At 37.8% G+C, this 24,813-nt stretch overlaps 1 protein-coding gene across 1 annotated transcript in view; it reads left to right on the top strand.

Annotated features, from left to right (window-relative positions):
- Positions 1–24,813, top strand: part of LOC126361173 (uncharacterized) — a 698,690-nt gene that overhangs the window by 564,097 nt on the left and 109,780 nt on the right. Inside the window, exons 12-13 of the mRNA XM_050007769.1 lie at positions 9,231–9,431; positions 15,931–16,025. Of these exons, the coding sequence (XP_049863726.1) occupies positions 9,231–9,431; positions 15,931–16,025 (296 nt within the window). The remainder of the gene's footprint in view (positions 1–9,230; positions 9,432–15,930; positions 16,026–24,813) is intronic.

Genomic DNA, 24,813 nt, shown 5'->3' with positions numbered 1-24,813 from the left:
TCAGGATGAATATCAGAAAAAAGGCAAAGACTTTTTATTCTAAGAGGTAAAGATTCATTTGTCTATTGGAACAATGTGTCACAAATTATGTTGTTCCTTCTTTTGCTTCCCCTTCATGATACAAAAAAAATTGAGATGCCATCTATTGATGGGAACAGATATCATGAGAGTTGCTGACTTAGATTATTTCTGCAATGACATTTTTCTAGGGGCCTATGTCTTCTAAGCTAGGTACCAGACTGGCAGGATTTCTACACACACTGCGTGTTGATCTGAGGCAAATGGATGGATGCCGTAAAACAAGTTACAAAAAATTCTGTGTTTTCTACAGTCAGTGATTCACATATGCTGATCTCAGAAGCAGGTGTTTGATGTGCACATACCACATCAGTTGTGAGTCACAGATTAAGCAACAAAATATTGCAATTGAGGTTGTTACTGTTAGTCTCTAAACTTCATTTGCTGTGCAAAAGTTTGCATGTATTTACAAATACACATTTGTGCTTGTTATCTGTGTGATATTATTGCTAGCCTACTTTTTAACACCCAGTTGTAAAGTAATGTGGCAGCTCAGCCTATATTGTGGCAGGAATCCTACAAAGACATGGCCATTGGGTTGTTGTAGTAGTTCAACAGTTACTGGAAGAGAAGTTTCAGTATAACTAGTATTTGTAATACGTAATATTGAGGTGGCGACTGTCGCTTGAAGGAGGTTATGAATAGCTTTGTCAGTTCTGCTGTACACTGCGTATAGTGAATATAACAAGATATATTTGATTTGGACTGCATGCCGTGTGATACAGTCATCTCTGCAAACATATGTAGCACCATTTTATGTTATGCAATGGATACGGGGGGGGGGGGGGGGGGGGGGGAGGTTGTTTTTGGGGAAGGAGACCAGACAGCGAGGTCATCGGTCTCAGCGGACTAGGGAAGGACGGGGAAGGAAGTCGGCCATGCCCTTTCAAAGAAACCATCCCGGCATTTGCCTGGAACAATTTAGGGAAATCATGGAAAACCTAAATCAGGATGGCCGGACACGGGATTGAACCGTCGTCCTCCCGAATGCGAGTCCAGTGTCTAACCACTGCACCACCTCGCTGGGTCTGGATACAGGTTATGGTAGTTTGTGTTGTGTGTGTATCTCACTATCAATTGTACAGTCATGTTATCAAAATCACCTGTGAAATGAAATGCTACAAATTCTTTTAAATTTTTAGTGCAGGCTTTTAATATATTGCAGATAAAGCACACACAGTGCAGTCAAGAATGCTGTGTTAACTGCCAGAATGTATCTGAAGCATTATTATTATCATTAAAAAATAAAAACTCTGCTTGGTGGGATGGTATACCCACTAAAGTAATTAAAACAGTGTGTGGCATAATAGCACCTCCCCTAACTAAAATATTCAACCAATCTTTGGAACAGGAATGCTTTCCCAATGTTTTGAAGTATGCCGAAGTCAGATCTCTGTTGAAGAAAGGGGCGAAACTATCAGCCTATTCCTATTTCTCCAGGCCTGTCAAAGTTTAGATAAAGTAGCTGCAAACCAGATCAAAAACTTTGTTTTAAAAATGATGTTATTTTAAGTAACCAATTTGGATTTCAACCAGGAAAAAAACACTCTGGATGCAGTGATAACTTTATTGAAAAGATAGGAAAATCATTGGATCAGAGGAGTGAAGTTGCAGGAATCCGTGACCTCAAAAAAGCATTTGACTCTGTGAACCATGTGTTGCTTCTCCACACATTAGACAAATACTTGATTAGGGACAGTGCTCTAAATTGGCGAACATCATACTTACACAAAAAAACAATGAATAGCTATCACTGCAGATGCAGTGAATTACTATTCTAAATGGAGTAAAATATTTTAAGGTGTGCCTCAAGGCTCCATTTTGCGGCCAATCATGTTTCTATTCTACATAAATGGTTTACCCACAAATATAAATTCCCCATCAGTTCTGTTTTCAGATGATACTTCTGTTTTAATTGAAGATGATGATGCAAGAACAATTCAGAGCTCCATCGTAAGCACACTGGATACCTTAGAAAACTGTTTCCAGTCAAATGGATTGAAACTGCACACTGCAATAACCCATATGGTACATTTCAAAACCAAACATTCAAAATGTGTGAAACTTAAAATACAACATAACAATCAACTTATGAGAGAAGTTGACATGGTCAAATTCCTGGGACTAATTGTGGACAAGAACTTAAGCTGGAATACACATATTGACTACCTATCAAATAAACCAAGTAGTTTTGCATTTGCAATGCAAATACTAGCACATTCCATTGACTTGAGTTCACAAAAAGTTGCTTATCATAGTTATTTTGAAGCTGTCATTAGATATGGGATAGCTTTCTGTGGAAGTTCAAGTAGTGTATCTCGAATACTGAAACTGCAAAAGAAAATGGTCTGATACATGTGTATTGCACAGCAAACGGAGTCTTGTTGCCCATTATTTTGGAAACTACAAGTCCTAACTCTTCCTTTTCCCTCCGTATACTTTTATGAAATTGGAAGCTTCCTACACAGCAGACAAAAATTATTTGAGGAGAATCATTTTAATGATACATATAACACAAGAAATAATAATTGTATGCTACCCATACACTTGTTGACATTATATGCACGGACTCCACAATATATGGTGATAACAGTACAGAACAAGTTAATGGGCAAAAACATATTTAATGTGAAGCCATAAATTTTAAAAACGAGATTACAGCAGATTCTGTGGGAGAAATGCTACTATTCAATAGAAGAATTTGTTGAGGATGAAATGATAATTTGAGCAAGGGGTAATTAATTGTCCGATTTTATTGTATGTATAGGTAACAAAATTGTGTTATGATTATTTTGGTATTGTTAACATCAACTGTTCTTTGTTTACAATGAAATTTTACCACAATTTGAAGTGTCTCCTGTACCTGAATCAAATGATTTGGATTATGTGCATTATAAGACAAGTAAACCACAATTCACAATGGATTTATATAAACATCATGCCTCCTTTTCTAGTTGCCAGTATTGTGGATGGATGCAGTTGTATGACTGTCCACCACTGTCTACTTTCAGACACACTGGCAGAAGCAAAACCTACTTCTGTCTCCAGCTCTGTTCATGAGTGCAGTCCTGCTGGTGTTCTTTGTAACCCCTCACCATATTACTAAGTGATACGATGTTGAGTTCAGAAGACGCAGAAAATTGGTGAGATACTGGAGATTAATTGGACACTGATTGATGACATTTTTACAGATAGTGCTCAGGCTGAAACAATTAATGTGCACACAGTTGTTAATGAACTATCTGATCACGACACAGTTAAGGGAAATAAACAGTATGGCATCTTTACAGCTCCGATGCACAAAGCAGTCAGGCTTATTAAAGAGCATAGGGTACAGTGTTTTAAGACTAAGTTAAAAGATGTTGTATGGGATGAAGTATATACAGGAAGAAATACTAATATCAGAATCACTTTATTCCATAGTAAATTTGTGTCAATATTTGAAAGTTTCTTTCGTAAAAAGTTTTCCAGGAGATAACTAAAAAAAGAAGTAAGTCATAGGTAAGTAAGGGAATTTAAATCTCATGTAAGAGGAAGGCCAAAGTAAGTCAAGATCTGACATTACTTTCATACTACAAAAAATGCTATAGTATTTTAAGGAAATGCCCAGAAGTATGCACATTCCGAAATAAATGACGCAGATAACACGATTAAAATTCTATGGGATATTGTCAAATGGGAGACAGGACACCCAGACTGTGTACAAGATATCACAACAATTAAACCAAGTGATAATGCTGTGACTGATAATTCGCAAGTTGCAGGCACTTCTAGCAATCACTTTTTAAATGCAGCAGCACAAATAGGATTAAATGATTCAGTTGAAAAGCAGGATAATATCTTCCACATGGGAAAAATATATTAAAAACAAAGATTCCAAGACTTACCAAGCGGGAAAGCGCCGGCAGACAGGCACATGAACAAAACACACAAACACACACACAGAATAACTAGCTTTCGCAACCGATGGTTGCTTCTTCAGGAAGGAGAGGGAAAGACGAAAGGATGTGGGTTTTAAGGGAGAGGGTAAGGAGTCATTCCAATCCCGGGAGCGGAAAGACTTCCCTTAGGGGAAAAAAAGGACAGGTGTACACTCGCACACACACACACACACACACACACACACACACACACACACACACACACAGACACATATCCATCCGCAAAGAGTTGCCTTTAAATATGTCTGCTTGTGTCTGTGTATGTGCGGATGGATATGTGTGTGTGTGTGTGTGTGTGTGTGTGTGTGTGCGAGTGTACACCTGTCCTTTTTTTCCCCTAAGGGAAGTCTTTCCGCTCCCGGGATTGGAATGACTCCTTACCCTCTCCCTTAAAACCCACATCCTTTCGTCTTTCCCTCTCCTTCCTGAAGAAGCAACCATCGGTTGCGAAAGCTAGTATTTCTGTGTGTGTGTGTTTGTGTGTTTTGTTCATGTGCCTGTCTGCCGGCGCTTTCCTGCTTGGTAAGTCTTGGAATCTTTGTTTTTAATATATTTTTCCAATGTGGAAGTTTAAAGTAATTCCACAGAATTTCAAACAATTAGAAGTGACACCAACATCCTTCACTGAAATTAATAGAATTCTAAAAAAGTCTAAAAAACAAAAGTTCTTGTGGTGTTGATGGAATTTCAAACATAATTCTGAAAGTTGTTCTAACTTCATAAGTGATGCCCATAGTGACATATGTAATGCATCACTGGCACAAGGAATTTCCCACACAGGTTAAAATGTGCAATTAATAAGAACAGTGACAAGACAGACTTAAATAGTTATTGTCCAGTTTCCTTGCTAATATGTATTTCCAAAATATTTGAAAAAATAACATACTCATGAATAGTCTCATACGTAAGTAGAAATATCTTAGCCTATTGCATTTTGGATTCCGGAATGGCTGTTGAACCGAGAGTTGTATTTATACATCACTCATCAAATGTTACAAATCTTACAAGTCTTAAATAATAAAATGTTTGACTGTGTACATCATGTTAGTCAAGTTTTATGAAACTGTTGTGTTTACACTCAGCTGATTTGAATCATTTTGAAAAACAGAATGCCAAAAGCTGTGCTGAATAATTCAAACAGTGAAACTTCCTGGCAGATTTAAATTGTGTGCCAGGCCAAGACTCGAACTCGAGAATTCTGCTGTTCGCAGGCAAGTGCTCTATCTACTGAGCTACCCAAGCATGACTCACACCCCATCCTCACAGTTTTACTTGTGCCAGTACCTTGTCTCCTACTTCATTCTGAAATTCAAACAGTACTTGAAGGGTAGAAAATTTTAGTGACCAGAAAGAAATCACAAAAGGAGTTCCACAGGGTTCAGTTTTGGGTCCACTCTTATTCCTAATATATGTGAAAGACCCTCGCCTTAACAATCAACGAGCAAAATTGATACTATTTGCAGACAACACTAGTATTATAAAAAAAATTAAAAAAATCAAAGTGAAAGCATTGTCAGACATGGTAAATGATATCTTCCAAAGAATTATAAAGTTGTTCTCAGAAAATTGACTCTCCCTAAATTTTGGAAAAATACACAGTGTATTCAGTTCTTTACAACAAATACAGTCATACCACACAACTGATATAGCCCATGAGCAGGAGCTAGTAAATAGGGTTGAATGATCCAAATTTTTGGGTCAACTTAATTGATGGAAACTTCAAATGGGAGGAGCATATTATTGATCTTCTTAAACAATAAACTTCAGCTCATTTTGCTGTTCGTGTAATTGCTAGTCTTGCAAACAAATTAATTAACCTTCTGACATATTTAACATCTTTCCATTCAATAGTATTGTATGGAATGATTTTCTGAGATAGCGCACCTTTTAGAAAGGAGGTATTTATTGCACAAAAGTGAGCAATAAGAATAATATGTATTACTCATTCACTGAGCTTATATATGTGTATAATCACTAATGAAATTCATCATAAATAATTCAATACATTTCGAGAAGAACAGTGATGTCCATATCTACAGTACTAGAGATCAATATGACCTTTATTATCCATTATTAAAGTTGTTAGTGGCTCAGTAAGGAGTTCAGTATGCAGCAACAAAATTTTTTTTACCATTTACTCAATACACTATCTGACAGATAGCAAAACAAGTTTTAAATTTAACTTAGTCGTTTCTCGTAGACAATTTCTTCTATTCAGTTGGCATGTTTGTATTTAAAAACTAGTAACCAGTGAGAAAGCATATATTTGTAAAATAAAAAAAAGTATTCATTAATGTTAACACTAATCATGTGTACATATCCTGTAAACTGACTCAGTCTACATCATTTCAATAAAAGCAGCATTCAAATGATATGTGGAACATATAACTAACTATGATTCTAGAGAATATAACAGAAAGAAACATTCCAAGTGGGGAATGACCAGCAACAAACTGTCCATTTACATGAACGGACACAGGCAGACAGTGTTTGTTGGTAATGAGGATCACCCTGTGGCTAAACATGCCTTGGTGCACAGTCAGCACATCTTGGCACAGTGTTACACCATCTGGGTTATCTGGATACTTCCCACTGACACCAACCTATCAGAATTACAGAGATGGGAACTTGCCCTTCAATTTATTCTCTCTTCCCGTTACCCACCAGGCCTCAACCTCCGCTAATTTCAAGTTGCCACCCCTCGTACATCACTTGTCATTCAACAACATCTTTGCCTCTGTACTTCCGCCTCGACTGACATCTCTGTCCAACCTCTTTGTCTTTACATATGTCTGCCTGTATCTGTATATGTGCGGATGGATATGTGTGTGTGCGAGTGAATACCTATCCTTTTTTCCCCCCTAAGGTAAGTCTTTCTGCTCCCGGGATTGGAATGATTCCTTACCCTCTCCCTTAAAAACCACATCCTTTTGTCTTTCCCTCTTTCCTGATGAAGCAACCTTCGGTTGTGAAAGCTTGAAATTTGTGTGTGTGTTTTTTATTGTGTCTTTCTACCAGCGCCTTCTTGTTTGGTAAGTCGCAGCATCTTTCTTTTTTTATATATGATTCTGGAGATATAGAGATGCTGTTGGATACTTTTAATTTATTATTAGTTATCAACTGCCATAGTCACAATTGTAATAGCCATACAGATAATGTATTTGCACAGCAAGATGAAGTTAAAATACAGGTGTCTTTGTGGTTAATAGATTTTCACGCCATGATAAGTGTATTTGTGTTGTGGAACTTAGTTGCATGAACACTAAGACAATTTGAAGAAAAAAAAAAGAAAAGGAAAAAAAAATGTCCTCGTAAATATTAACATTCATTTCTGAGCTCCTTTGTGTAAAAAATCAACAGTTGATTTGTTATTTTCATCATGATAACATCTGAAGTCACTGACTGAACTGTTTTCGGTAAATTATGAATCTGAATCAACATGTAATCCCTAGAAGAAAATGTGTAACATTGGTGATTGACAACTCAGCCAATACTTGATGCACTATTTAAAAAAGTACTAAGAATTTTTGCATTTTGGTTCCTTGTTGGTTAATCACAACCTGTTATTCATGTAATAAGCACTACTGCCTTGGATCCAACTTCAATCAGTTTTGCTGTAGTTACTGAACAAATGTTTCAATGGAGGAAATAAAACTGTAGTGCTTTATTTATTTAGGGTGGCAGTGCATTGAGGAAATATCCTCAATATTTGGAGAAGACTGTACATACCATATTTTATGTGTCGCTTAAGAATATGTTGTTATGTAGGAAGACTAGTGTGGTGTGACGGATGCCACTGGAATCGATGAGTGTGTACCTCACATCATTCTGCAAAATGACAGTAAAATAAAGGGTTTCTTTGTGGGCACCACATTTATTGACTAATGATCATACAGCATTCACATGTGGGATGTAAAAGAACACCAAAAATTCAAAGCTGGCTTACTTTGCCTTCACGAACAGTGAAACCTAGGCTTCTTACCACAAAACACCACCTCAATTATAAAGCAAGAAGTGAGTGCTCCAGTGAAATGACTGTATAGACTCGAGCATAGGTAAAGAAAGTGGCATACTTTGTGTCACTTTGTTTCATTGCTAGAATAGGAGGAATGCAGTCAGGTAATGAAGGCTTTGGTGGAAAGTTCATTGTGTAACATTCTTTTCGTTGTGATGTCTGCAACTTGATACGTCGTCTTTACAGTCAGTGGCAATGTATCCTTTTCATAATATTGTTGAATCTTACTTATAGACTTTAGAGTACCATTATAAAGAGAGGAATCTAGAAATGTACAACTGCTCCTTATCTGCAAAGACATGATTAGACTTATTACAGTACATGTCTTAAAGACATCTAAGCAGTCATTCATTATGCACTCTGTGTATGAATGGAATGGGGAAGAAACCCTATTTTGCTGAGAGGACAACAGCTTCCTAAGAATGAAGAACTCCTGCAGATGTGGACTGATTACAGCTGCCAGATATCAATTAGAAAACATTGATTTGATAGGTGCTTGAAGGTGTCAATGGAGGAACTGAGTGTAACAGAATAATGACTGTTAGAATTTTGCCTGCTAAAAGTAAGTATTGGCCAGCCATGAAACCCAGCACTCTTATAACTGTGTACTCAAAATATGTGGCCGCAGTGATCTTGCAGGTACAGCACTAGACTTAAGACTCCAGCCATAGAGGCCCTGGGCTGTGTCCCAGACAGGGGTGAGGAATTTTCCTTGTTCCAGTTCCTCCAGGATGTTCCTGAGTCCACTCAGCATGTTATCAAATGAGTATCAAAGATCTTTCCTGAGGACAAAAGGCAGCTGGGATAATGGGCCCAGCGTCCTCCCCTTTCTAGTGCCCCAGTTAAGAAATGCTACACTCTACCTGCAGTCATGCCAAAGGCCCACTCACAGGCTTCTACCACAGACAGTACCTTTGTATTCAACATATCTTGCTTGATGTTGAAGCAGAACACTAAAATCAAAAATTTACATGGGCTAAAGTAAGTTAATTGGAATCATCATGAAAATGAAAGTTACAAGGTACCCTTAACTGATGACTAATAATTCTTTTAAATGTTTTGGCTTCATTGTTCTATTATGTACTCTGAGAACCATCTTGCTAAACAAAGGTTTTTTAATATCTGTATTAAGTAAGAACTGTTTTCTTCTTACACTAATAAATTTTGGAAGTTTTCATTGTCTTTAATCTTTTCAGGGTGATACCTGGGTTGTACAGAAGGCATTACCATTGTCTGGAAACTTGGCTGGTGGTCAAGTGCTGGTGTCAGTTGTTTTTTGGCCTGTTCCTTCAGTGGCTCAACATGATCCTCTCTCTACAGAAATACAAGCTGATGAAGATGATGCAATAAGTGATGGCCATGGAAAGAGAAATAGCAATTCTTGGATGCAACAGGCAGTAAGTAATAAGAAAAATATGTCAAAACTGGATGCCAGATCAGGACTCGTCAAAAATATCTAGCAGCTCTCATGGATCCACACAGAATTCAAATGTATGATTAATATAAAGTGACAATGGGAAGGATATGACTGAAATATGCTTCCAAATGCAGAAACAGCTGTGGAAATATCTAACAGCGCAATATGATGCATGTTCAGTTTGTAGCTGTGTATTATTCTAACTGCATTTGAAAGATCAAGTGTGGTTTATGTTCCCATAGCCTTAAAATGGGAAAGAGTTGAAAATCCAGTCAGGTTCCACAAATCTGTGACAGCATAGCAAACAATTTCACATTATCTGCAGATGATTTCATTTCCAGGCACAATTGTGGATACATTTCATATGTGCATATTTACAGTGCTGTTAGTTTTTTATCCTGTGCTTAGTGATTATCTGTAGCATAAGTAGTCCACTATGCAGAGGGTAGTAGTCAGCACGCAATGGTTAATATTCATGGGAAAAGATCTTCTGAAAAGGATGCAGGTATTAAGGATAAGCAAACTCAGAAATGGAACTTATGGACTTCCATCAGAAGGTCAGTAACAGGTAACTAAATTCTTTCAGGAATATCTCAAAAGATTGACCTTCTGAAGTTACTACAGAGGATGTAAAGAAACTTCTTAACTTTTCAGTAAAAACCATGTGTTCTGTAGTGGTAGAATAACCAAGACATCAATTTTACAAAAGCAATCATGGAAAGCACTTTAAGAGTAACATACATATTCATAAGCATACACATGAGTGCTGCTGAATGATCAAGGACCATGTCAGTAATTTTTCCAGATGAGAAAGCCACTATAGCAGGGAATAACTAGAAAAGAGAATGTCAGAGATGACACTTAAATCACATACTTCATTACACTCAGTTATGTCCCAAGCGGAAATGAATGATAGTGTAATGACTTCGCTAATGAGACTATGCTGTTAAATAAATCAGCTGGTGCCTTGATGAGACAAGTGAAGACAGTAAAGATTAAATTAAATTTAGAAAAGACATTACCATTAAAAGAATCTTCTCCAGTATTGTCATGGACTTCCTCTCCATGCTAGGTACCATGTAACTGAAATATAAACTGTGAAGAGAATTTATAACATGCAACCTGAATTTATAGTTGGCTGTTACTGACTGAACATTGAGAAAAGTAGGAATTTTATATTGGAAAAAATGTTTTTGGGTGTTTTTGATAAAAAATCTCTAATTACTCATTAAAACAAAATAGTATTTGCCCACAGTACAACCTACGTGATTATTTTGCTTAGGTGTATAAAATACTGTTGTCTTTATGAAATTGTTTTGTTGCTTGGATTGGTTTAACACGGTACAGTAGAGCTAAAGTCATTAGTGGTACTTGGTGAATATTGCAGATGCAGCCTCCAGCGCAGAAGATAAAATATTGATCTTTTGTGGTGTTTGCTGTCTCTGGTGACTAATGATTCAAGGCTTTATACAATCTGTGACTCGAACCTTTATGCAATCTGTGCACAATGCTGCATAGAAAGGGCAGTTGTGCCATATTAGTATTACTTAGTTGCTGACAGTGTTCTCAAAGGTAAGCAGGGAACTGGCCAGTTCGTGCACCATATGTGAAACTTGTGAAATGTTGTTGGTCATTGGTATCTGGTTCATGAAGCTTGGATGTCAAAATAAATAGGCATGAGATCTCTAAGACTAGTCATGTCTGTAAAGCTTAAAATATAGGAAGGGCAACTCTCTCCTATAATAAACTGGTGGGTGTCACATAGAAAGCAGTATTTATACTAGCTTTCGTGCTCTTGCTCTTTCTCTAGTAGAAGTACACACTTTCACACACATAACCATGCAGATATCTAAATACACATTCCTATGGATACAGTGAGACTGACTGTTGGTTATCGATAGCAGTTGTCTTGGCAGATTGAGATGGGGAGGGGTTAGGGAAGGACGCACAAGTTGACGATAGGGTAGTGGGATAGTGTGAGACAGGTCTTTTGACAGATGACTTGGCAGCTGCATAACATGGTGAAAGAACTGCAGAGGGTAGAGAATATAAGAGGCAGAGAGATGAGTGGGGGTGGGGGTTTGTGGGAGGAGGAAAGGAGAGGAAGATGGAGATGAGAGGCAAGATGGGGAGGGAACAGAGAAAGGGAGAGATGTGAAATGAGGGGGGGGGGGGGGGGGGGAGGATGGATAGAGAGAGAGAAAGCGAGAGAGAGAGAGTGAGAGAGAGAGAGAGAGAGAGAGAGAGAGAGAGAGAGAGAGAGAGAGAGAGAGAGAGAGAGAATGCCTGCATGGGAGGAGGGGGGGGGGGGGGGGCTTCACAGGCATTTACTAACCTAAACAAGGCAGGGCCTCATCTGAAAGCAGCCATTTTGTATATCAGTTATGCTGGAATTACTGTACAGAATTCTTCGTGGCCATGACAAGTAACCAGCTGTCTGCTTGCATGAATGGCCATCAGAAAACTGCAGCAAACTGCAAACACACTGAGCAGTGAAACGATACAAAAGGATCACTAGTTATGGGTTGTAACTAAGTTCTCACTTCTCATTTGATCTGTTATGCTGATGTTGTTCATGAGCACTTGTAACTTATGGAAGATTTATGGGCATCTTCTAATTCAGTGGACTTGCTGTGCTGTGCCACTAATTGCCCTGCTTGACTTTTTTTCCATCTGCAGAGTGTGCAGGGCTGTAAGAGACCTCATAATAAAATGACATAAATGCCTTTTTAGAGAACTCTTCCAGCTCAGTTTCTCTGAACTACAGTAGTGGGAATTGTCTCTCTAGCATATCCAGTCCTCTCACAATTCCTCTGGCCTAAATCTCCACTAACCTCATCCCCACTGTCTCATCTTACCTGTTTCTTCTCTCTTCTGCCCACAATACTCCTTCATTGTCCAAATCAGGTACTGCCTTCTGCCATTACTTCCATTACTTTTCCTCCCTCCCCCTCCATGCTGGCATTCTCTCTCTCTCTCTCTCTCTCTCTCTCTCTCTCTCTCTCTCTCTCTCTCTCTCCTGAAGAAGAAAGAGAAGTGGTCTTCAAAGCTTCAAAGATGGTGCTCAAAGTGCCAACAATGCAACTATGAGCTTCACTACAAGCTTTCAGTCTGCCATTGAAAGATTAATGTGCAATTGCTAAAAATATTAACACTCTTGATTGTAATAAAAAATAAAATTACCACTTGTTGATTACCAGTTTCAGTTGACTAGCAACCATCTTCAAATCTACGAAAACAATCAGAAAATTGTCTTTCAGTTAATATGAACTTAATAATCTTTTAAAAAATGTATATTATATAAAAAAGTATATATCTAAAAACAAAGATGATGTGACTTACCATACGAAAGCGCTGGCAGGTCGATAGACATGGCAGGTCGATAGACACACAAACAAACACAAACATATGCATGAAATTCAAGCTTTTGCAACCAAAAGGTTGCTTCATCAGGAAAGAGGGAAGGAGAGGGAAAGACGAAAGGATGTGGGTTTTAAGGGAGAGGGTAAGGAGTCATTCCAATCCCGGGAGCAGAAAGACTTACCTTAGGAGGGAAAAAGGACAGGTATACACTCACGCACACACACACAGACACACACATATCCATCTGCACACTCACAGACACAAGCAGACATTTGTAAAGGCAAAGAGTGGGTTTTAAGGGAGAGGGTAAGGAGTCATTCCAATCCCGGGAGCAGAAAGACTTACCTTAGGAGGGAAAAAGGACAGGTATACACTCACGCACACACACACAGACACACACATATCCATCTGCACACTCACAGACACAAGCAGACATTTGTAAAGGCAAAGAGTTTGGGCAGAGATGTCAGTCGAGGTGGAAGTACAGAGGCAAAGATGTTGTTGAAAGGCAGGTGAGGTAAGAGTGGCGGCAACTTGAAATTAGCGGAGGTTGAGGCCTGGCGGATAAAGAGGAGAGAGGATACACTGAAGGACAAGTTCCAACCACTTTCTCGAACGCCTGGAATCCTTACCCAATCTGTTACCCCCGGAAACCATCCTTATAACCACTGATGCCACTTCCTTATACACAAATATTCCACACGTCCAGGGCCTCGCTGCGATGGAGCACTTATTTTCATGCCGATCACCTGCCACCCTACCTAAAATCTCTTTCCTCATTACCTTAGCCAGTTTCATCCTGACCCACAACTTCTTCACTTTTGAAGGCCAGACATACCAACAATTAAAGGGAACAGCCATGGGTTCCAGGATGGCCCCCTCGTATGCCAACCTATTCATGGGTCACTTAGAGGAAGCTTTCTTGGTTACCCAGGCCTGCCAACCGAAAGTTTGGTACAGATTTATCGATGACATCTTCATGATCTGGACTCACAGTGAAGAAGAACTCCAGAATTTCCTCTCCAACCTCAACTCCTTTGGTTCCATCAGATTCACCTGGTCCTACTCCAAATCCCATGCCACTTTCCTTCACGTTGACCTCCATCTGTCCAATGGCCAGCTGATTTGGAAACAATCATTGAAGACAATATCTAGTAGATGTGCACTATGCACTAAACACCTATCGTGCTGATACCACATGTTGCTCCTAGTGGAACATGGTGGAAATATGGACAGTTGTTGGCTCCATTCAACTGCATGGTTCTGAGGCTTTGATGTTTGTTTTCTGTATTGTATACTGATTGCATTGTATTTTACTTGTCAGTTACTTTATGGTAGCTCAAGAAGGAAGGTATGTGAGAAGTGGTATTTACCAATGCTGAAAAAGCAGACTTGTTAATGGTGTATGGAGCTTGCCTGGGTACACATTGTGAAGAATCATTGATTCACAATCTTAGAACTCTGCAGTCAGTTCCACTCCTTCTTGCATGAAATTGTCACTGTGTCTCTGTTGTTCCAGAAGCTGTGCGCCAAATGGGTGCCTAAGCAACTGTCTCCAGAACACAAAACAAACCACTTGGGGGCAGCTTTGGTTAGTCTGCAGTGGTAGCATGATGACAGTGACAAGCTGCTGACCACATCATCACAGACAATGAGACATGGGTTGCATACAATAACCCAGAAACCAAGCAGCAGTCAATCCATTGGTGTCACATTGGCTGTCCTGCAAAATGAAATTCAAGCAGACTTTTTCAGAGTGGGACGTGCTGTGTTCAGTATTATGGGACAGTTGGGGGACCTCTCTTCATCGAATTCCTGACTAGATGTGAGACAGTTAATGTTAAGCATTACTGCAAAACAATGTGTAAGTTGAAAATTTGTGGCAGGCTGAAAGTGTGTGCCGTACCAAGACTCAAACTCGGGACCTTTGGCTTTCGAGTCTTGGTCCGGCACACAGTTTTTATCTGCCATGAAGTTTCATATCAGTGCACACACTGCTGCAGAGTGAAAATTTCATTCTGAAATCTGGAAATTGCAACAGACTATTCAGGGCAAGCAGTGTAGGATGATTAGTGCTGGTGTTGTCTTGCTGCATGGTAACACTTTGCTATGCATGGTTCAACAAATAACAGAGCTACCACAGATGTTCAGCTGGGAAATGTTTGATTATCCAGTCTAGAGCCTGGACCTCCCTCCCAGTGATATCCAGCTGTTCTGAAACCCCAAGAAATCCATGTCTGTTCAGATTCAGCAATTTCAGATGGGCAGAGAGATAGAAACGATAATTACACATTGGTTCCAACCCCAGACTGTAGACTTCTGAAACACAGGGATACAAAAGTTGGTCCCATGGTATGACAAATGTCTGATTTCTAGTGGTGAATATGTTGAATAATATCACAACACTTCTTGTTTCTGTACTGACAAATCTTTCAATTAAATTGTGTTTTGTTTACTGTTGATGACTCCAGGGCAACTCACTTTGTGGAAGCACCTGGTACTGACGAAGACGCAATCGTATGGAATACCTTCACAAATATATGTCGAGGAATATTTATTTAATAGAACTCAGTATATTGTAATGTGTGGAAATGATGATGCTGTTCTAAGGGAAATATTGTTGTTAGATAGTGGTAAGGAATTGCAGAAATACTTCTACAATATTTCTGTATGATGTAATGAATGACAGCAGTCCTTACATGTGCAGAAACGTGAGATGAAGCCTGTTACAAAGAGAAAGTCCTGTATAGTATTTGATTACAAGATTAGTGGTGAACTTTTTAACTATGTCACATTATACTAGTATTTAGGACTAGCACCAAGAAATGATATGAACTGTAACAATTCGTCTGTGTCTGGGGAAATGCAATGAATCTGTAAAGGAAATCACATACAAAACCCTACTGCGACCAATTATACAGTTTTGTGCCAGTATTTGGAGTCCTTCCAGGCAACAAACATCAAATGGATCCAGAAAAAAATTCCAGGTTCATAATAGGTTGACATGCATTTATGGAAAAAATAAAACTCTTTAGATTGTGTTGTAGAGAAGAGTTACAGCATGTCGTTTTCATGCATACATTTATGCACACTTATTCTCTCTCTCTTTTTTTCAGAAAATGCTGTTGACTCACAAAGAGCAAGAAGGACCTTCTGATATCAGCAGTCTTCTCAGTCATGGATTAGGCCTGATGGAAGTCAACATCATCAGGTGCACCATAATTTTCATAAAATTTGTTTAAGTATTTTGATACAGTACAAATCCCAATATAAATCCAAATGAAAATTCCTAGCAGATTAAAACTATGTACTAGAACTGGGACTCAAACCTGAGATCTTTGCCTTTCATTGGCAAGTACTCTTCCAACTGAGTTATCCAAATTTGACACACAACCTTCCCTCGTAGCTCCACTCCCACCAGTACCTCTTCTCCGACATTCCAAATTCACAGATGTTCTACTGCATATAATTCAGGAAAAGCACTTCTGGAAGAAGAGATATCGCACAGAAATGTCTTAATCACACCTACAAGATTGTTTCCATGTTGTGAAGTTTGGAAGGTAGGAACTGAGATACTGACTGAAGTGCTGCTGTAAGGCTGGGTTGTGAGTTGTGCTTGGTGAAATGCTTCACTTTACAGTTTTTGACTACTAAATTGATTGATATTCAATTATAATGGCAATTTACATCAAAATAATAAATTTCTTGCAGTGCTTTTAAAGTTAAGTGAGAACGAGGAGATGAATGTAATGTTTTGGATAGTTGCTCTCAATGAAAGTTCATTGTAATTATTTGATTAGACAATGATGCTTAATTTGTTTTGTAAACAGTTTAACCAACAATCTTATGAGTTATCTTCAATTTCCATTTTTGATAAGTATATTATTTTATTTACTGTTTGTTACTGTATCAGATGACATTGAATTCAATAAAACTCCAACTTCCAACTTATTACATCTGCGGTCATACAGCATCATACTTCAGCTTGTCCTTGCACCACATCTGCTTGTACAGTACAACTCTTGCCAAAACTCTTAACACAATGCTGTTGAAACATATAATTAGTGAGCAAAGATAATTCAGCACAGTAATTTACATGAACTGTTGTAATAATTTGAATTTATAGAAATTATTTCATAAAATGAAATTATTATTGGAAACATTATAGTTTTGTGTGATTAGGAAAACTAATTTAAAGGATTTTTAATAGTGGTGTTTGGATATGACAAGATCTCATGCATAATCTTTTTTTTTATTTTTACATACAAACTTATTTCAAACGAAAATCGATTATGATTTTACATACAAAAATAACAGAGGTAACTGACTGAAATCATGTTGTAACATAAATTGAAGTGGCCAACATCTGATAAACTGCCATACCTCAAAAATTAATACCAATGATAGCTTGGTTGGCATACTACTTGCAGACAAAAAGCAAAGGTCACAGCTTTGAGTCCCAGTCTGGTACACAGTTTTAATCTGCAGGAAGCTCAGATGAGTGCACACTCAACTGAAGAGTGAAAATTCATTCTGGTACATCTGAATGATCTACTAATTCCATGTCTTCATGTCTTATACAGTTCACTGAGAACTTGAAGGACTCAACTGCTTTTTCTCAAGGATCTCAGATTTCCTCTGGTAACTTTTATGTTAACTACTCTCTCTATCTCTCTTTCTCTCTCTCTCTCTCTCTCTCTCTCTCTCTCTCTCTCTCTTTCTCTGTCCACCCCACCCCCCTCCTTTTTCTAACAAGACTAACTACAGACTAACTTGATTCAGAATCTTTGCTGTTTAATGGTGTTTCATGAAATATTAGCTTAGGCAGAACTTGGGAATCAAGAAAAGCTGTTTCACTTCTTACTTGCTGAGGACTAAATCTTGACATTAAACAGTGAGCATGAATTCAATTCCCTAAATTTACAAATTTAATGTAATTGATCAGTCACATGTTGAGTGGTGACCTTCCATTTGATAAAAGTATAACCTTCATGTATTAATGCCAGTGTCAGCTGTAATTTTACCACATTAAAAACTGCAACTACTTGAGATAACAAAAGTTTACAATTTTTATTGCGTATTATTTCATATGTATTCAGTATTTAATAACAAGTGCAAGACTTCTCTTTGCTATAAAATTTTCAACTTGTAAGTTAAGCAATAATTTCATTACCTAATAAGTAGAATAAATTAATGCATTGTTAATTTTATCTGGGCATTTTATTATTATAAATTCGTACAGCTTTCAAACATTTCTGAAGACTATAATGTAGAGAAGAGTTGTCAGTCAGTAAGGAATGAAGGATATGCACTTGAGAAATTAATACACACTCATTCCTTCAATTAATTATGATTAATATTAATATCTAGCATGATTTAAAAATGTGAGGCATTATAAGTTTAGTGACCTGTTAATCAGTTTCCTTAGGAGCGTTCCTCTGTGTCTAAACTCTTATTGCAGTTGCTAAGAGTTTTGAATGAACTTAAAATAACTTCACACAATACCTGTGAAACAGATTTTCATTTCCTGTTATTTTCTGTGCTTGTATTGATGATGATCAGCTGTTAAACAGTAAGCTTCATACTGGTATGATGATGGATCAGTAAACTTACATAGACTTAACGACAACTAACAGGATTTAACAAGTTGCAATAACATTTTGTCCATACGCAGTAACTGCTCAAAAGGAAATTTAAAAAGTGACTGTATACAGTTTTAATACTGAATTTCAGTTCATAAATAACAAAATTTGTGACATGGGATGGACTGACTTGAGCCGACATGGAACTTAACTTAATGGCAGCTAAACATGGTTTGACAATATATGTCTGACTATCCTGTACTGTAACTTGCCATATATTGTGCTTTGTGCTCAGTGTCTATGTAAACACTGTTTTTACAAATAGGTTGAATAGAAAATTATTATATTTTAGAAACTAACATAAGACAGGAAAAGTAGACTATACTTATACACATTAGGCAGTAAATTAATTTGATTTAAAATTAGCTAAGTGCCCTGTACTGATATAAATAATAACTTCTGTTTTATGATGTGAAAATTTTGGACATGCACCTGTAGTCCTGAGATTTAGAAAAGTCTACCAACATTTTCTGGAAATTTAAATTTTATGAATAAAATATTTCGTTACCTGACTTGTTATTCTAGTAAAATTATATATTTTTGGAATCAGAAAAATCAGTTCTGCAAAACTATTATAATAAATTCATGAAACAAATACACTCTAGAGATCCACACATTGCAGTAATCTTATAAAGAAATAAATTTTGAATCGAGATAACTTTTGAAATAAATACTTTACAGAAAACACTTCTTTGGAAAGAAGAAAATAAGGGCTTTCAGATAATGAATGTTAATTATAGGTCAGAGAATTATTAATGTTGTTGAATTGCGAAGTGCACATGGGTTAGTGATTCATAAATTATGAATATTTCATTAAAATGTTTCTGTCTGAATTCCTGGATGGAACAATACATAAAATATGAGAGAGGCAACAACTCACCTATAGTAGTTCAATGTATGGAGCATAGAAACACATAACAGAAAACAGAATTCACACTAGCTTTCTAGCATTCACTCTGTTTCCAACAAAAGTACACAGATTCACACACACAGCTACACAGACACATGGACACATACTCCAGTGCCCATGGCAAGACTGATTGTTGATACTAGGTTATTGACATCAGTTTCCTGAGCTGATGGAGGTGGGGAGGGGACAGGAAAGGACAGTTGGAGGGGTAGTGGGAAAGAGCAAGTTTTTGGAACAATAAGACAAAAAGAGTACAGAGGTTAGAGTAAAAGAAGATATAGGAAGAGGGAGAAGGGGGAGTGGGAGGGGAGGAAATAGAGAAATGTGAAGATAGAGAGGGAGAAGGGGGTAAGAGAGAGAGAGAGAGAGAGAGAGAGAGAGAGAGAGAGAGAGAGAGAGAGAGAGAAAGAGAGGGGGAGGAAGAGAGATATATATACTGCTTATGGTGGGAGGGGGTGGTGAGAGTGGTAGGAGAAGACAGTGGAAAATCTGGACAGAAAAGGAGTGCTGTGGACAGAAGAGAGAAGGCAAAAATAAGGTGAGGCAGTTGGAAAATATTACTGGAGATATAGGCCAGGGGCATTGCAAAAGCACAAGATATTCTGAAGTGACAGTTTCCATCTACATATGAAACTTCCTGGAAGATTAAAACTGTGTGCTGCACTGAGAATCAAACCTTTACCTTTTGTGGGCAAGTGATTTACCATCTGAGTTACCCAAGCACGACTCACAACCTGTTCTCACAGCTTTATTTCTGCCAGGACCTAATCTCCTACCTTCCTGACTTCACAGAAGGTCTTCTGTGAAACTTTCAAGAGTAGCACTCTTGGAAGAAAGGTTATTGTGGAGACATGGCTTAGCCACAGCCTGGGGTATGTTCCAGAATTAAATTTTCACTCTGTAGTGGAGTGTGCACTAATATGGAACTTCCTGGCAGATTAAAACTGTTTTAATGCTTGCTTGGGCACTTGCTTAGGAAAGGCAAAGGTCACAAGTTCAAGTCTCAGTCCAGCACACAGTTTTAATATGCCAGGAAGTTTCATATTAGTGCACACTCCACTGCAGAGTGAAAATTTCATTCTGAACTCACATACATAGTTCAGAGATGCTTGAGCTGGAAGGGAGAATCCAAATTCCCCAGCTGTGAAGTCACTTTTGTCATGGGATGCAGCATATTCAACAACTGAATGGCCAAATTTGATGTTTGCCACAGTTGGCAGTGGCCACTCATGTGAGTAGACAGTTGGTTGCTTTTCAATGCCCACAAAGAAGGCGACACATTAATGTCAGAATGTCTTTTCCTTATTGCCTCACCATTCAAGGACATTGCATCTGCAGTGGGAAGCAAGAGCTGTCAAAATATACCAATGACATTACCAGAACATTTACTGACAGACAATACCTTCTGAACTCAACCATCAACAGATCTCCCAGGCCATCTGCTCCTTTGACACCAGTAATCCTGTTGACCAGCCACCAACCAGTACTCCTCTAATCACCCTATGTTACCCTGGCCTTGAAAAAGCTCAACCACATCCTAAACCAGGGCTTTGACTACCTTTCTTTATGCCTTGAGGTGAGGGAAGTCCTACTGAAAATCCTACCTACATCACTCAGAGTAGTTTTCCGCCACCCACTAACTCTCAGAATATCTTCGTCCATCCCTATTTTAGTCCTGCTGCCAATCCTACAACAAATAGATAATTTTCTTTAGGTCAGCCCAGGTGCAAGACTTACTCCATATACCCATCCACTACCTCCTACCGCAGTCCAGCCACAGGTATTTCCAACCCAATAAAAGGCTGGGCCACATATGAAAGTGGCTGTATTATATATCAGCTATGCTGCAATTACTGTACATAATTCTGTGTGGGCATGACAAGTAATCAACTGTCTACTTGTGTGAATGGCTAATGTCAAACTGTGGCAAGCTTGACCATCCAGTTTCTAAGTGTGCTGTACACCATAGTACAGATGACTTCAACAGCTGCTTCACTAATCATACTATTTGGATACTCCATTCCAGCAGAAGTTTCTCTGAACGATGCAAATGGGAATTGGTCCAGCATACCCTACGCAGAACCCCTGACCTAAATTTCCACTAACCGTTTTCCATTGCCTCACCATACATTTCTCTTCTCTGTTCCATCCACACCATTTCTTCGCTCTCTAGATCATGCACCTTGTAGTGTAGCAGCAAAGTCATCTGCCCAAAGACCTGGCTGTTTCCCATACCTCCTTTTTCATTCTTTTCCTACACCCTCCCCACCTCCATCAGTTGAGGTAACTGTTTTCAATAATCAAATATCAATAATCAGCCTTGCCATGGGCACAGGAGTGTGCATTTGGATATGAGTGTCATTGCTTGTGTGAATGTGTGTACTTTTATTAGAAGTGTTAGAAAAATAGCAAGTGCTCAAAAGCTAGTGTGAATGCTGTTTTCTGTTATGTGTTTCTATACTTCATGTGTTGATCTGTTATAGGTGAGTGGTTGCCTTTCCTTTCTTTTTGTATTTCTATATGAATTATTTACGTTGTTGTTGTTATCAGATGTAAAGTAAACACTGAATAAATAAGTTTTTGAAAAACACAACATAGATAAGAATTTTAATATTTCTTATGTACATGATATATGTATTGTGTGGAGCAGTAATATTTATATTAAGAATGGTATTATAGCAAGTGGAGATAGCCAACTTGCTACATTTCAATAGGATGACACTGAGCAATGATATGATACCTCTTTAGAGAAACACTACTTTGATGTTTTTGTTCCTGTATCTCCAAATGATTATGAAAGTAAGGAGGAGTAGCAGTATTGCACTCCTTATATAGCACTATTTTTACATACTTTCACTACACAAATGTTTCTCCATAGCTACAAACAGTACACCTTAAATACTTTAGATGACACAGAGCAATAGTGTAATGTTGACAAACAGCTCTGTTAGTGTACCAACAATGTCATGAATGTGGTCTATAGAGCATGGAACCCGACAGCAAATAATGTACCTGATGAAAATGTTTTAACATTTCAGTGTCAGTTACAACATCTGTCCACTTTAAATTTGTATAATGTGTTTGGCAAAAGGTGGCTTTTATTGTACCATATAGTAGCATCTTCATCCACTTACATACTCTGCAAACTGCAAGTTGTACTATGTGTTATGTTTTCTTCCTATTTCATGTGTGTGTGAACTGGCGGAAAGAATGACTGCCTAAATGTCTTTATACACATTTTAATAAGTCTAGACTTGTCTTCACAGCAGTTACAGGAGTAATATGTAGAAAATTGAAACATAGCCCTAGATTCTTCACTTGGTACTGCTTCTTAAAAGTTCGTCATTATGTTCTCTCCAAGTGTCTTCCAACTCAGGTTTTTCAACATTTTCATAATACTCTCCTGTGAGTCACACAAAATTGTGGTCATTTATGCTGTTAAACTATTAGCCCTGTTTTGAAGGTGTTTACACACTTGATCGATATTCTAAGATTGAATGCACAAGTGTTTACTTTGAAAACTGATTGCATTCTCTCTGTGTCATACCTGTCACCTGCTTTACTTTCAACTGACCAAATGTGATTGTTCCATTTAATATCCCCCCAGACTGCTATATCCAGGCATATGCTACTTGTCTGCATTTTATCAAGTGCAGAATTTTACATTTCTGTGCACGCATCACTTTGAAAACTTATCAAGATCTGCCTGGATATCTGTGAAGTTTTTTCAGATAGTACTTCATCATCTACAAAAAGTCTGAGGTTGATATTAATATTCCAGAATGAGATTTTCACTCTGCAGTGGAGTGTGTGCTGATATGAAACTTCCTGGCAGATTAAAACTGTGTGCCCGACCAAGACTCGAACTTGGGACCTTTGCCTTTCGCGGGCAAGTGCTCTACCAACTGTTGGTAGAGCACTTGCCCGAAAAAGGCAAAGGTCCCGAGTTCGAGTCTCGGTCGGGCACACAGTTTTAATCTGCCAGGAAGTTTGATATTAATATTGTCTGTCAGGTCATTAATGTAAAACATAGACAGCAAGAATTTCAGTACATATTACTTGAATATCTGTTAAGTAACTTCTCCCTTTGTTGAATACTCTTCATCCAATAAAATGTGAATCTAGTCAAAAACTTTATTTGATACAACATATGAGTGTAGTTTTGTTAATATATGTCGACAAAATTCTAACTTGAATTATTTCTGGAAGTCAAGAGATACTGATGCCTTTTGATCTTTATGGCTTTCAGGATATGTGAAAAGAACAACTTGCTTTTTACATTACTGATTTTCTTGGAATCAGTGCAGGCTGTTATGGAAAAGGTGTAATTCTGTACTAGAGAATATTTATTTCTAAGTTATTAACTGATGGAAAATCGAAAAAACTGTTGCTTATATGCCTCTGTTTCATTGTCTCTGCAGAAGCAGTAAACAGTGCTGAAGAGTTTTTTTTTAAATTTATCTTCAAAAAGCTGACTAGTGGAATTTTTGAGCATGTTTGGGTGATTTTTGCTTTTAATATGCAGATATTTGTGAAATATCTGACATCTTTCTTTGAGTGTGTGCCAGTTAGGTTTTGACACCTCTTCAACATTGTTGTTGAATCTATCCCTGCCTGTGGCCAGAATGAGATCATTGATGCTACATTCCTATTTTGTGGACCTGCTACCTCTTGCTCCCAGTTATCAGCAACTATTCCCCAACCATCCCTCACAGTCCCTGCCTTCTTTGTCCTCTCACCCACTCCATCCAAGGCAACATGCTACCCTACTCAATCCGCCATTACAACTTTCAGTTCAGTCACTGTAACTTTACAGATGTATGTGTGTGTGTGTGTGGGGGGGTTCCTCTATAGCTATGAAAAAGATTCCCCCGAAAGCTAACCAAGTTCTCAGTTGTGTTTGATTCATTGCTACTACTATCCAGTGAATTGCTACCTTTACTCCTTAAATCATTTGTTCTTATACATTGATTGGATAAAATAATATGAATGCCTTGGTATAGACTATTTACTTCCAGAGAGAGTTTTCTGGCTAATCTGTAAACCACTGTCATTGTTTCTTCTTTTCCTTTAGTACCATGACGTCAATGGTTCATTAGGAGTAGTGTTCAGATCGACATGCACTTAAAACCCATGAAATGTGTGCCAAAACTCCTTGAAATATGCAATTAAAATATGCTCTTATTTATATATTTAAATATGCAGCTAAAATTCTTTACTTATTCATTTCTCTTAGATAAATTCTTTGAAATATGCATCTTACTTGGGAAAATTAGTGAATAACCATCAAATATTTTCAATAATTGGCATAGTTCAATGAATAACATAAGTACTTAAACGATAAGTTTCGTAAATTATAAAAATTAGAGTTTATTTGAACTGCCAATATTTTTTTCCATATTCTCCTGTGGTCAGATAATAACATTTTCAATCTTGAAAATTATCTT

The sequence above is a fragment of the Schistocerca gregaria genome, chromosome 1 (genome assembly GCF_023897955.1).
Source record: "Schistocerca gregaria isolate iqSchGreg1 chromosome 1, iqSchGreg1.2, whole genome shotgun sequence".
Lineage (NCBI taxonomy): Eukaryota > Metazoa > Arthropoda > Insecta > Orthoptera > Acrididae > Schistocerca > Schistocerca gregaria.
The sequence above is the reverse complement of the archived record's forward strand: the minus strand, read 5'-3'. Positions and strand labels throughout refer to the sequence as shown.